Source organism: Artemia sp. Qi Xiang Cuo, chromosome 10 (assembly GCF_049724085.1).
Source record: "Artemia sp. Qi Xiang Cuo chromosome 10, ASM4972408v1, whole genome shotgun sequence".
NCBI classification, from domain to species: domain Eukaryota; kingdom Metazoa; phylum Arthropoda; class Branchiopoda; order Anostraca; family Artemiidae; genus Artemia; species Artemia sp. Qi Xiang Cuo.
Window position 1 is genome coordinate 21531323 of NC_142803.1, and position 14586 is coordinate 21545908.

The following is a 14586-nucleotide window of genomic DNA, read 5'->3' on the forward strand; positions in this document are numbered from 1 at the left end:
AAATAATAAACAGTAATGAAGCTTCATTAGTTACCTTCCCCAAAAATTCAAGACGTTCTACCCTTATACCTTAATGGTAATGGATTTTTTACTTTGAATATCCATTGCCTCCCCCCATATGAGTGCAACGATTATGTATCCCTGTCTCTCCTTCGGGTACAGAACTGAAACCCCAGCTACGACGGCAAAATTAGGTTGTTTTAAAAGGAATTTCAGGATTTGACGTCACTTTGCCAAGTTCTCCTGACAAACGCACATTAGGATGCAACCTAAATTCAACTACCTCTTCTGTTCAAATTCAATTTTAGCAGCATCTATGATAAAACTATTAGAGATGACAGTGCCCTAAAACGAACGGAAAACGTATCCTTACTCAAGAAAAGATATTTCGCGTCGGAATAGAATCACTGGAGAACGTATGATTATATATGCATTTAAATTTATAATGTCGTGAGAATAAGATTCACATATAAGAAGAAAACATATTAATAATTACAGAGTATTAGGCCTATCATCTAGCTTCCCAATAGGATAAAATGTTTCATAAAGTGATAATTAAACTTCACAGCCAATGGGGCCACATATCCTTTAGTCTTGGCAATCTGCAAGAACACTTAAACGCTATAGTAATATATCTCTCACTTACCTTAAATTTCATTTGCTAGTGATAAGACAAATCTTGTGTCCACCAGCTTCTACAATGAGTCCTCTAAGGTATATGTGTAGGCTATCCAGTGGGCCATGGTTTATTGAGCCCATCCCTGTCTGCTGATGACTTAATGCATCCATGCTGGAATAGTTTGCTTTTTGTTTCACTGAGCAAGTTCTACAAGCTGAAAATTATTTGAAGAGATGTAAATTTTCTAGCCTATAGGCCTAAAATGTTAGTTAAACTTCACAGCTATTGAGACCACATAGCCTATCCTAAGTCTATGGTCAGCCATCTGGTGGTATCTCTTATTTGGTAATATGCAGAACGTTTGTTTTAATCATGTATCTTGTGTCCCTTTATTTTAATTCACATTTTTCTCAGTCTGGTAAATTTTTACCAAATCATATTATTGACTTATGAATAAAGTGAATATACCAGTCAATGCCTTTTTTATGCTCTTTCAAAATATAATAATCATTTTTGTCACAAATGAACTTTAGCCCACACCCCTCTATATACCAATTCAGGGTAGGCCTATATATTTGCACATTAGTGGGGTGGGGGTAAAGTTTATACTTACCTCCCATTTACATCAGAAATATAATTTGCACCCCCCCTCTAATGTGCAAATATATACACAGCTACACACGCTCCTCTATTCAAAGTCTCCCTTTTTACATCTGCCCATGAAGTTCTCATTTTCTTTAAATCTTTCTTTATGATGTCCTCCTACCCCAGATGAGGCCAACCTGCTTTCCATTTAGCCCTCGATGGTTGGCCCAAAAGAACAATCTTTGGCAATCTGTCATCCTTTGTCTGAAGGATTTGCCCTAGCCACCTCAACCTTTCTTTCATTATAGCCCTAGAGAGAGGTATTAAACAACATTTTTTGTATAGCCTATTGTTTGCAATACAGTCAGTCAGCCAGGTACCCAGAACAATCCTTAAGCAATTTCTCTGGAAAATATCTAGCAAATCTTAATCTGCTTTTTGGAGTGCCCATGCTTCAGAGCCATATTTGATCACTGTAGCTTCAAATATTCTAATCTTGGTTTGCAGACTTATCTTCCTATTCTTCCAAACTTTTTTAACTGTGAGAAAACAGCCTGAGCCTTGGCTATTCTACTTTTAACATCTTCACTGTTCCCGCCATCTTTACTAATAATACTACCAAGGTAAGTGAAGCTGCCCACCTGATCAATCATTTCATTGCCCTACGTAACCTTTTCATCTTAACTTATTACTAGCTTTAGTGACTTAGTCTTCTTAACAGGAACTTTTAAACCTATTCTAGCACCCTTAACTTATAAAACATCTAAAACTTCATTCATTTTGCTCACACTTTCATCTAGGATGCTTAAATCATCAGCATAATCTAAGTTCAGGAAACTTTTTCCTCCCCATTTGATTCTGTGGTCTCCCATTGTCTTTCCAGTGCTCCTTAATTTCTAAGTCCATAAAAATAACCCATATAAAGGGGGATAGAACACAACCCTGCTTAACTCCTGATTTAATACAAAACTAGCTGCTAACCTCATTTCCTACCGTAACTGCAGTAGTGTTATTCTCATACATAGCACTAATAACTTTAATGTACTTGTCTGGTATACCATACAAGGATAGGACCTTTGCTAAAAGCTCTTCTATCAACAGAATCAAATGCTTACTCATAATGTATAAAACTGAGGACCAAAGGTGTTTGAAAACTCAGGCGCTTCTCAATTATTAGCCTAAGAGTGAAAATTTGGTTGACACATCCTTTACTTTTTCTAAAACTGTACTGTTCTTCTCTTAAAACTTTGTCTATGGCATCTCTCAGTCTAAAAAGTATCATATTACTAAGTAGTTTACTACCTACACGGACCAGACTAATGCCTTGATAATTAGCACACTCACTTTTATCACCTTTCTTATAAAGTGGCTTAATTAAGGTTTTCCTAAAATTGTTGGGTACTTCCTCTTTTTCAAAAATCATATTCATAATCTTCAGTAACTTATTTCTAACCTCAGAGTCACCATATTTCAGAAACTCATTTACCAGCCTATCAGTACCTGGAGCCTTATTAATTTTTAATCCTTTAGTACTGTTGCTAATTCCTCCTCACAAAACAAATCTTCCTTCACACATCCAAGGTATCACAAACTTTTTCATTTTCCTCTATATCTTTTCCTGTAACTATCTTGGTTAAGCAAATTCTCAAAATGTTCAGCCCATCTCTCTTTAGTTTTTTCCTTATCTCTAATTGCAGCCCCATTCCTATCTTTAATTGGGTCAGGCCTGGTTGTTAACATGCCAGTACAATATTTTACTATTATTCTGTCTAGCTGCATCTTCCAGATCCTTGGCAATTTTATCCATGGCCTCCACTTCACACCTCCTTAGTTCATATTTTAATGCTTTCTCCACTTTCTTTACATTCCCTTTGTTTTTATATGGTCTATCTATCACTCATATAATTCTTGTACAAGTCCTATCTCCTTTCTATTAAACATAAAGCTTTGTCACTAATATTCTTAGCCTCAGTTCTAGCTTTCTTCCCTGAGACACCTTCAGTAACTTCACAAATTATTTTTCTAAAATTATTCCAACCATCTTCAACATTATCAAATTTTAAACTCTTAAGTTTAGTATTCAACTGTTCCTGGAAACTTCCTCTCAAATTCTCATCCTGGAGTCTTCCAACATCATTACTTCCTGGGAGGAAGTTACCATTCCAATATTTCAGCTATAAATTGACACTCCTAGATTGTGATCTTTACTTTTAACCTCAATAAGGTTTGCTGTCTTAGCATCATGTGAATACCATGTTAACTTATGAGCCATTTTATGACCAAACACTGTATTGGTTATAACTAGATTATTATACCTACAAAATTGAAAAAGTCTGTATCCATTGCTGTTTTCTTTTCCTACACCAAATTTTCCTATGCTAGGATACCATCTATCCCTGTTTCTACTGACCTTGGCATTAAAATCTCCCAGTAAAAACATCATATTTCTACCTGCGTCCCTGTCTATTTGCTCTCATCATGTTTCTACCTGGGACCCTGTCTATTTGCTCCTGTAACTGTAAGTAAAATTCATCTGAGTCACTAGTATCTCAATCAGTTGGTTATACAGGGGTATATACTACTATAACTGATACCCTGAACTTTTTAGTCATAAAATGAGCAATTAGTATTGTATTATTAATACCTTCCCAGCCTAAACAAGGCATAGCAGCTTCCTTATTCATCATGAACACTACTTCTTGTCTATGTACCCCATCCTTCCTGCCTGAGTAAACAAATTCTATATCACCTAATTTCATGCTTCCTATCCCTGGGATATGAGTTTCTGAAACTCCTAATAAATCCAGTTTGAATCATCTGAATTCGTCAGTCAAAATGTCAATACAATAGTCATTTTTTAATGTCATAACATTCCAAGTTCCAATTTTCATGTTCTTTAAATCATTGAAATTATTTTTGCCTCAGGAAAAGCAATGATCCCAGATACCAGTGCAGGAGGGGGATCACATATCTTCTCAGGTCTAGACCAAAGTGCTTAAGCCGGCTTAGAACCAGACAGCAAGAAGTCCCTGGGACCTCCATGAATGGAGGCTTTGTGCAATCCTGGGCCCATCTTGGTCACAACATGGTTTTCAGCACTTGGCAATGCTCTTCTATCAACAAGAGTCAAAATCCTGCAGAGACAGTATCAAGCCTCTTAAATTTGAAGACTTATATATTCATGCAGAAAAATTTTTTGTTACCACATTGATTAATCAAATAACATATAACTTATATAGTAAGAAGTTTTCAGCCCAAAGATGCCCATCAAAACATACCAAGCCCAGAAGAATTCTCCATTAGTCAGAATCCTGTGCAAATGCTGTGTCATTTACTAGGCTATAATTTCCTTGAGGTGCACCACTCCTCAAGTGGGAATAGGGTTGACTGCAAGGTCCCCAGTCTTGCAGGTACCCTGAAAGGGTCAAGGCATTCATGAAAATGTAGGGTGGGGGTAAGGATTGTTTTTGGATTTTTTTTTTTTAATGAATATTCCAAAAAAACAACATTGAGCAAACATACCTGAAGGGTAGTGGTCAGGGTTGAGCCAGTTATTGTTCCTTTTCTTTCCAAAGGACTCTCAGGTGGTGGAATTTGTCTCCACTAACCTAACACTTTGAGCACTGTCACTATTGCCAGTTTCTTCATTTTTCTTCCACATTTTCACCATAAAAAAATCCAAAGTTTGTTGTCGCTTTTTACTCATAGTTTGATTACAAATTCTTCACAAGAAACAACAAAGAATTACTGACCAGCTGATGTTTGGTTTTGAATAAATCTTACTCAGAAATCACATTGCTGGTCCAAGATTGGGTAATAAAATAGCATAGAAACACTTAGACATTTCAAAACAAGTCTCCTAATGGTAGAATTAGGGTGGTACAAGAGTGGAAAAGACAGGACATTCAAAACAAGGTCATCAAAAAGTGCTATTTAATAGCTGTGCAAAACAATGTACAGGTGACAAATAAAAACAACCAGTTATCCAGTCTTGCTGGTTTAATATAGCACATAACTAAGATAGAAAATGGCTACAAAATATAAATGAAAGGTAATTTTCAAATTCTAAAAGGGCCATGGCCCCCTGCCCCCCTCCTAATTGGTGCCACTGTTTGGACCATTAAAAAATTCCCAAAATGTGACTATAATATAATTAGTGCTAGAAAAATTTGCTATTAATTGTTTTAAGACTGCAGGATTTTACACTACATAAAAGTTGCCATGTACACAACTTGTTTATACAGAGAAATGTCATATACACAAATGTCAACTACCTTCAAAATAATTTTGCATCCTTTCTCTTGTTCTGCATTGAGCAGAAGGAATTCACCATATCGAAACAATAGAGGTGAAGATTTTTAGTGTAATTTGAGATGTATTAATATTTGTCAAATTTATAATAAAAACAAGCCAAGACTATCCTATGTGGATGGAAGAGGGGTCAAAAAACCAAAAAATATTTTCAGGCAACAATTTTTCAATCTTCATGGGGCATCATTTTTGTGTCAAAAATACTAAAGACTTTTTTACATAAATTTAAATTTATCTGGTACAATATAAATGTTGTGTAAGGTAATAAAAAAACATTTTGAAACATGAGTTAAATTAGCATCATTTTTAAATCATTTATGTTTCTTAAATTAGACAAGGTAATCACTATTACCGGAATGCTGAAAAAGCCAATGGTTAAAAGTTGATATGTTGTATTCTTTAGAAAAATCTATAATGGATTTAGAATTTGTTTGCAATCAGAAAGATCATTTTGAAGTAAGTATATCTTAAGTTATAGCTCTGGAGGTTATTATTTTTCCTTGCTATCATTTCTTATTTTCTTTTTTGTTGCATCTTGGATCTATTTTTGTAAAAAAAAAAAAAAACATTATAGGATAATCATGTGTTGTTAAAATTGCTAACCCCTTAGGTCTATTGCCTCTTGGATACCCCGAGAAGAGAGGCCTTTTGTTACCATTTCAGGAAAGTCAGTTTTATTTGTCATAAAAGAATGGTTTTCCTTAATGTTTGTGAACCAGTGGTAGTGACAAGAGGGTAAGCACATTTGTATTGCATTTGATTAAAAGATGACTTAATAATGATCTTGATATAACTGGAAAAGAAATGATGCTCCTCAAAAAAAAAAACATTAAATAATTAGTAAGTTGTTTTTTTTCAAATGGAAGTGAGGAGCTGCATTAAAATTTAAAGCAAACAGAATTTTTTTCAATCATGGGGACTATCATCTCCTCAATCCTTGGCCAATTCCACTGAAGCTTTTTAGTGCTTTAAAAAAATCTTATTCTGATTAAATAGCCCTTGTCTATCAGGAGTTGTTCTTAAAGAATTGGGACTAAAAGTCAAACTAGTATGACAGCCAGGGGATTGAAGAGGAGGTAGTCCACTTGTACACAACATAATCTCTTTTCGTTTTAAGTTTTAGTGTTGCTCCTTACTCAGTTGAAGAAAAAACTGTTTAATTATTGACCATTTTTCAAGTTATGAGGTAATCCATTTCCCCTCTCTGTGTAGAATACCACTAGAAAATTTCTTCTTTGCTGAAAATTCTCATTACCTTCATTTTGGAAAAACCTGTTTTTGTTTAATTTCTGATCATTCTCGAACTCCCTCAGAGAAAAATCCCTGCTGAAAATTTCTTCCATAACATTCTCTCCACTTGTAAAATTGAGTGGCCAAAGAGAAAGTAAGGCAAATAAAAATAGTTCTTACCTGTTGTAAAATTCCCCCAATAAACTTCCATCCCAATGGAGAATCCTTTCTGAAAATCTGCTGCAGAAAATTTCAACTCCCTCCCTGTCCAAATATTCTCAGTAACAAATAATACATTTAAGTAATTGGCAAATAGCCCCCTAGTCTTTTTTTTCACTCAGAAAGGACAATAGAATTTTTAATTTCTGTTCAAATGAGCCTTCTTCTAATCTTTTAGAACCATTGGTTTGATACAATCACCCCTGCAAATAAGACAAACGAACACACATCCTTGATCTTAGTTCTGGAAAAAAAATCTACATTTTTATAAATAGAAGCTTCAAACCCTTATGTTAGGGTTCTCTGATATTCTGAATTTGATAGTGTGATTTTCATTAAGATACTTGATTTTTGGGGAAGTTTCCTGACTTTCCTCCTTTTTTCATAAATCAGGAAAATTTTCTCTGACTCAGCATTTGACAATTGCTGAATATTATATATTTATATAAGAATTGAATATTATATATTTATAAGAAGCCAATTCTTTTGATGTGTTAATTTTTTTCAAAATCCTTTTTTAAGAGTTTTGGTTACTATAGGGTTGAGTTGCTCCCTTTTACAGTTCATTTCCTCAAACTGATTGTAATTTTTATACATGGTTTTCTGGTTGAGTAGTTAATTAGGATTCAATTTTGTCTGCCCTTGCCAGGTTTGCAAAAAGTTCCAAAACGACCAGTAGCAGCAGAACTTGATAAAATTCCAAAATCTGCCATCAAATTTGGGGATAGTCAAAGCACTGGCATTTGCTGAAAAATTTCACTGCTCCATGAAAACTGTCAAGTAGCATGACTACCATGCTACCTAACTCTTTGCAGGCCAGGCCCTTGCTAATCATTATTCATTTAGTGACGAATTAGATGAAATCCTGAAGGTGGGCAAAATATTCACCACAAGCTTCAGCATATTAATAAAAAGCAAATATGCTTCAATATCACATAGACTGATGTAGATGCTCAGGAATGGATGTGTGCAACATCCTTACTACAAATAAAAATAAGGAGGCAAAGAGGATCATCAAAAATTCAAACAATCATGATATACAAGAGGAGGAGGGCTGCCACCCCTTTAACTTGTGTTCTTCAAACTGGAGCTTGACTAGAAGTTTTGTGCGGATAAATAATGCAGATATAGCACTTTTTGAACTACAACACCAATTGCCTATGCAAATTAAAGGAATTGCAAATAATTAAGCTCTTATTTTCAAAGCAGTGTGATAAAAGAGCAAGTGTTGTAAATATAGGGTAACATATGTTTGATTCAAGTTTTAATATGGTCCTATATTTGTTTTAAATTTATTTGCTTTTAAAACCATATTCTAGCTAATCTAAATATTAAGGGGTTGGGGTTTGTCATCACTCTCAGCCCTTGCTCGTTATACTTAATTATATTCTTTACAACGCTGGTTCAAAATAGCAGTCATTCATGAGTGTGCTTTTCCCTGTAAAATAAATCCTCACATATTCAAGTTTGACTTTTTTCACAAAGCTTTGATATAATAAAACTATTGTTTTTCAGTTTATGAACCACACATGAGTTCACCTCACTGTATGTGATTAATTTGATAGTTTTGTACAAAAAATTGAATATTTAAGAACTTGAACTTGAGTTGTCACCCCTCTCAGCACTTATAATGTATGGTAAGGCAAAATTTGTGTTTCTAAAAGAGGGGTCAGGCAGCCATAGATCCTGATTCAAGTGTTTTTGGGGGGCGGAAGAGGATACTTGAAAGGGGTGGGGTTCTGTTTGTTTGAATGTAACTGTTTTTGCACTAAAAATTTTACATTTTATGTATTTGACAAGTTTAACTATAGTAAAGAAGCTAAAGATAGGACCTTGGATGCAATTCCTGGATGAACTTTATATTCTTTTAGAAGGGGGGTTGGCTTTATCACTCCTCTCATCTATCAGCTCTTAATGTTGTTCAGTTCAACCCCCATTACCACCATATCTATTTGAAGGACTTCTTATAGAAAATTTGGGACAATAAATGAATTTTTGAGGCTTTTATATGAAAACAAGGTTCTAAACAAATTGGCGGTTTTAAAATTGTTACTACATAGTATGTTGACCCTGTTTCAGTTGCAATTTCTGTTTTGTGTTCAAAAATGGCATAAAAAGTAATTTTTCTGTCATTAACTCCTCTGTTACTGTAAAATTGGGCATGAAAATGTCTCCTAAAAGATATTTTCAAAATCATATGCCCCTTCACCCCCTATATGCCATTAGGAGTAAGTCCTACTTCATATTCATCTGAAGTGTAAAGTTGGAAATTTTGGGACTAAAAATCATACTTTGAGACTTGGTGAAACGTTTTGAGACTAGAGTGTAACATTGAGTGCCAATAAGTAATTTTGTTGAAGATTAGGGGAATATTGGATGACCTTTCAAATATATTTTAATACAACGCCCTTGTTTTTATTACAAGAAATGCAATCCGCGTTAAGATTAAAGGATAAAGATTTACCAGTAATGATTGCACTCTTTTATTATTTTGCTACTTTCCTTGGGCTGGAGCATAAATTACGGGATAAAATGTGAGTAAAGATACTTATTGGACTCTTTTAAAATAATTATTTTAAGATTAAAGTAGAGATAGTTACTAAAACGTACATAAATTATTCTGTATATGAAGGAACCGCCCTCCTCTCAACCCCTTGCTCTTTGTGCTAAGTTTTCTAGTCTTGTAAAATGTTTCTGATCCCAAATAAATACCCCCTACTGTTTTAGCAGTCGTCTTAAAGAATTGGGACAAAAAGTTAAATTTTAGTATAGATAGCAAGAGGCTGAGTGGTTAGCCTCTGGCACCTTTTAGGCCAGAATTGTCTTTCTGTGTTGTAAATAGCTAAAAATGCTACTTTGCTGTGATGGTGTTTTCTGCTCCCTAAAAGATCAATAAAATTTTCTATTTCAGTTTTAATATCCTTCTCCTGATATTCTAGGACCATTGCTTCAACATGATCATCCATGGGGGGTAGGGACTACAAATAAACATGAATTTGCCAATGGGTGTCACCAAATCACCAAAAGGGTGATAGCAAATTCATGTTATTTCACAAATTAATTTTTAAATTCACATTTAAAATTTTGTTGAAAAGTGATTGAAGTTTTACGTTTTTTGTAGATAAGAGTTTAAAGCCTCTTTTTCAGAGTTCTCTGACATGCTGAATTCTATTGTGTAAGTTCAATTGAAATAACTCGCCATTTTTAGTGTTTTCCTTTTTTTTATAAGGAGCAAATATACTCAGGCTTGTAGCTTTTGTTGGGTAACTTTAAATAAAAATAAAAAGTTGGTTATAGAATTTTTAGCTCCTTTTTTAGAACTGTGTTTACCATTAGCACGAGTTAGTCCTTGTTTACATTTTGTTCCAATGAACTGCTTAACATAGAAAAAAAATTAAACAGAGTTCCATATAATGCTTGCCTCTGCAATGCTGGTCAATTTCTTGACAATGGTCAATATATCCCCCTCCCACCTCTCCAACGTTTATGTGCATAAGCTTATGGATGTTATTTTATATACTACAAAGGAAATATGTTCCTGCAATAAGGAGGGAGCTATCACCCTGTAGGATACATATTCAGGCTTATTACGAAAGAAGGGAGCTAAGAGATCAATTTATACCCCTCCCTCCAGGGGTTGCCCCCACTCCTCATATATATGAAACAATTCCATCTGTTCCTTACTATAATTTGTCAAAGTGGCCAAAGAAAATTTGAAAAATCAAATGTACCTGTACGTAAAGAAGACAGAACATCTTGCTATCATGCCCCCCACTCCACCCCCAGAGAAAAGTGGGAGAACTGGACTGTGGATTCCTTTTATGTAATTTCATGTGGGATGATAAATAGGGGTCCTGTGTTTCAGCTCTTAACCTAAAAAGGTATAATGCATATTATAGCCCAAAAATAGGCTAATATTACATTTTTTTTTTTAAACTAAACAAGTGCTAAGAAGCTTGAAATCATAAAGCCCTGCCCTTTAGGTAAAGGCCAATGATATTTTCAATTCCTGGTTTTGTGATATTCTTGCTAATTCTTATTTCCATTGCAGATTTAATCATCAAAGATGTCTGCCTCACAGAAGAAACAAAAAAAGGCAATTGAGTCCATCAATTCTCGCCTTGCCCTTGTTATGAAATCAGGCAAATACTGTCTTGGGTACAGGCAAACATTGAGGACTCTCAGATCAGTAAGTGGTTTTTATTTTATCTTCAACTGACATGAAGTTCTTTTGCAGCCCCCCTTCCCCCCTGAAAAAATAGGGTGCCTTTGATTGAGGTGGATGTCACTCATTTGTATAAGTTTGAATAGAAAGTGCCCAGAGTGAAAACCTTAAATGATTTTTTTTGCAATATTTTGCTTGGTAGATCATTCTATGAAAAATCCTTGGTGGAACCCCCCCCCCCCCTATATGAAGTCATGAGGGGGTAAAATTTTTATTTACAATGGTTGAATATATATTTATTTATATAAATAGGTATAGCAGTACAACTGCACCCAGGGTAAGGGATTTCCTCCTCCCTAACAACCTGAAAAAAAACCTTTCGGCTATCAACCACTAAATGGCAATTTTGACTAAATCCATTTTAAAATATATTCAAGAACATTCTATGGTCTCAAAGCCAGTAAGTCTGGATAATAATTCCTACATATTTGTATTGGAATTGAAACTAGATCAATACATTTTTCGTTGATTTTGAATTGAAAATCAAGTATTTCTCAGTTGGAATCAAAATATAGCCTTTTGTAGAAAGAAAAGACACAACTGATTGTCGCAGCAACTGCAGGACAAATGTTTAAATTATTGCGGCACGGGTAAATGCGGGGAGTAAGTATGACTCTTATTGGACACATACTTGTTTGTTAGTCTTTGGAAAGTCACGCCTGTCTAGTATCATGCAGGTTGACCAAGAATTTAAAATTGACATAGGAGCATTAGATTGCCTGGAATGAGAGGCGAACAAGGCACGCCCACCTATGGTCTTAGGAAGGTTGACCAAGAATTAAATTAATTTAATTAATTAATTAAGAGGCAATTAAATTTAAAAAAAATTCATGGTTTGCTTTGCAAGTTTAGTCAAGTTAGGCTATGAGCAGTTTGAATAAGAGTTTATTGACAATAAATTAACAAATTACTTTGTTGACCAAATCTGTTGTTTACAATTTCTTTCCCATGGCCTCTTCTGCAAATTTAGTTAAATTACCAGTTGAGTTAAGAGTTTTTTGACAATGACTTATAGGGTTTGTAATTCATACTTGCACATTGAAGGGGGGATTTGTGGAGGGATTGGGGACTTATTTATTTTTGCTCCAAGTTGCTGGCAAAAATTTTTTCTTTTTATATTTTAACTTCGCTGATTTGTATAGGTGTAAACGAAAAGAGTGGTTTTCGTTCACACCAAAAAGTGGTTGTTGGGACATCTTCTTTTGGGTCAGGTACAAGTGTGCAAGTGCACTGCAATTACTTCGAAATAAATGCCAGAAATATCAATATTAGATAAAACTATTAATCATAACAATTATCCAAGAATTTCGTTATGCTGTTGAAATTTTATTTGATATTATTTTTTAGATTTCATATTCATTAGAAAAATAAGGCTTGTTAGTTGGTATATTGCATTTTAAGATAATTGAACATAAAGTGCCTAGTAAAAGAGATGGATGTTTAATTATTTTGTGTAACTTTATGATGATAAATTGAATAAAAAGTCGCAAGTCACTATCACATCTAGTGGCCCTGTATGACATTTTTGTACTTCTGAAGCCTGTGTTCTAATATAAGAACACCTAATAGCAATATGAGAACATATTGCTAATATACTCTCAAAGATGGACCAATAGGGTTGTGTACGTTCACTCGCACTTTAATCCCACTGAACGTATATTGGGCTGCTCTTTCATACTTTGGGACAGTTTAGCCAAAGGTTTTTGGCAACCATTTCAGAATATAATCTGAATTTGCTATGTTGGTGGGTTGAATAATTTATATTCCAGCTGTTACATCCTTGCCCACAGGTTTGATTCTTGGAGGGGGGGGGGCAGGTGCAGAGATTTTAATTTCGAAGACGGGAGAATAACTTAAATGCAAAACGGGCTGCCAAATGAAAGAAGCATTTTAGGCAATGTGCATTGCACACTGGACTTGTAATCCCATGTTCTTGGGAATGTGGGTTCGATTCGAATCCTGATGTTGCCAAAACCCAGATCCAGTTGGTTTGGCCCTGTGACAAATTAACAAGGACAATGCATTGATCATGATTGCAGTGGTAGGAAATATGGAAAATCATGGAAGTCCCAGCTAAAGATTATTCAGTATTAAGTTACATGATTCTCAACGGTAGTTGTCTTTTTTCTATAAATTTGAATCTTTTTCCATCCCTAAATAAAATCTTGGGCATTTGTCTGACAGTTTTATATGCTACTATCGATATGCAATACTGAATTATTAGAACGAACCACAGCCCATAAGAACTAAAAATTTAAAATCTATTTAACTAACTTCTTAGTGACAAAAAATGAGTCTAGGTGCTTCCCCCAGAAAATCTCCCCCCTCCTCATATTCATCCTGGATAATTTAGGATGTTCATTAGAAGAGAAATTGACAGTTCTACTTACCTGTTTGAAGTCAGGCAATGCTTTAGTGTTGCCTATAGTAAAGAGCCACAAGGGTTCAATGTATTATTATTTAAACTATTTTTCTCAGGGGTAACTTCATATGGAATGGATGGTCGTATAAACTTCGGAGAAGGCTCATTCAATTGCTAATAAAAAATTCTAGTGCCCTTAACAAGAGTCAAAAGTGATTGAAAGACAACAAGCCACCACCCACCAGGGCAACAAGCCAGAGTTGGCCTAACAAACCTAAAGTTGTAGTTTAAAATTAACATTTTAGTTTAATTTTACATTAAAAAAGGGTTTTTTTAATGTAATTAAATAAAATTTATTTGTTAGTTTTTGGAGGACAACATGCCACCACCCACCAGGGCAACAAGCCAGAGTTGGTCTAACAAACCTAAAGTTTCTCGGGCTTTTATTTTTTGTAAATTTGTCTGTAAATAAAATGATAACTGAAAATAAAAGCGAACACTGAAGTTCCTTTCCCTCTTTTTAGGGAAAATCGAAGCTAGTTATCATTGCTAGTAACACTCCGCCTCTAAGGAAATCTGAGATTGAGTACTATGCTATGCTTGCCAGGATTGGTGTTCATCACTACACAGGTACCAACATTGAATTAGGAACAGCTTGTGGTAAATACTTCAGAGTCTGTACCTTATCTATCACTGATCCTGGTGATTCCGATATTCTTAGAAATATGGCTGGAAGTGAGGCTGCTGCACCACAGAGTTAATTTTTGTGACTTTTGTAATGTGAGGGAATAAAATTTCCTTGTGTTGCATTTCCCTGAGCTTCTGAGTTTTGTAAATTGTTTTGTAGTAGTGTTTTGACATTACTGTGTATAATTAGTTCATTTAATTATTATGAAGAGCTGCAACTCTTATAACTGAAATTGTAACTAATCATACATGGAAACAGTGTACTCTGCTAATGGACATAGGGTTTCGACAACATTATCTACCCCTTAGAGCTACAAATGTGAAAAGCTTAAGAAGTTTTTAGGAAAT

At 34.7% G+C, this 14586-nt stretch overlaps 1 protein-coding gene across 1 annotated transcript; it reads left to right on the forward strand.

Moving 5' to 3' along the window:
• Positions 1-368: 368 nt before the first annotated feature.
• RpL30 (ribosomal protein L30) lies at positions 369-14360 on the forward strand. The gene is made up of 3 exons (XM_089095310.1): positions 369-416; positions 11016-11153; positions 14076-14360. The coding sequence occupies exons 2-3, from the start codon at positions 11031-11033 to the stop codon at positions 14310-14312; spliced, it is 360 nt and encodes a 119-aa protein (XP_088951436.1). The 5' UTR covers positions 369-416; positions 11016-11030; the 3' UTR covers positions 14313-14360.
• Positions 14361-14586: the final 226 nt, after the last annotated feature.

Excerpts from the sequence above, each read along its gene's own strand:
- RpL30 (XM_089095310.1), top strand. The coding sequence starts at position 11,031 with ATGTCTGCCTCACAGAAGAAACAAAAAAAGGCAATTGAGTCCATCAAT. Across the intron at positions 11,154-14,075 it reads CATTGAGGACTCTCAGATCA|GGAAAATCGAAGCTAGTTAT; the intron begins GTAAGTGGTTTT and ends CCCTCTTTTTAG.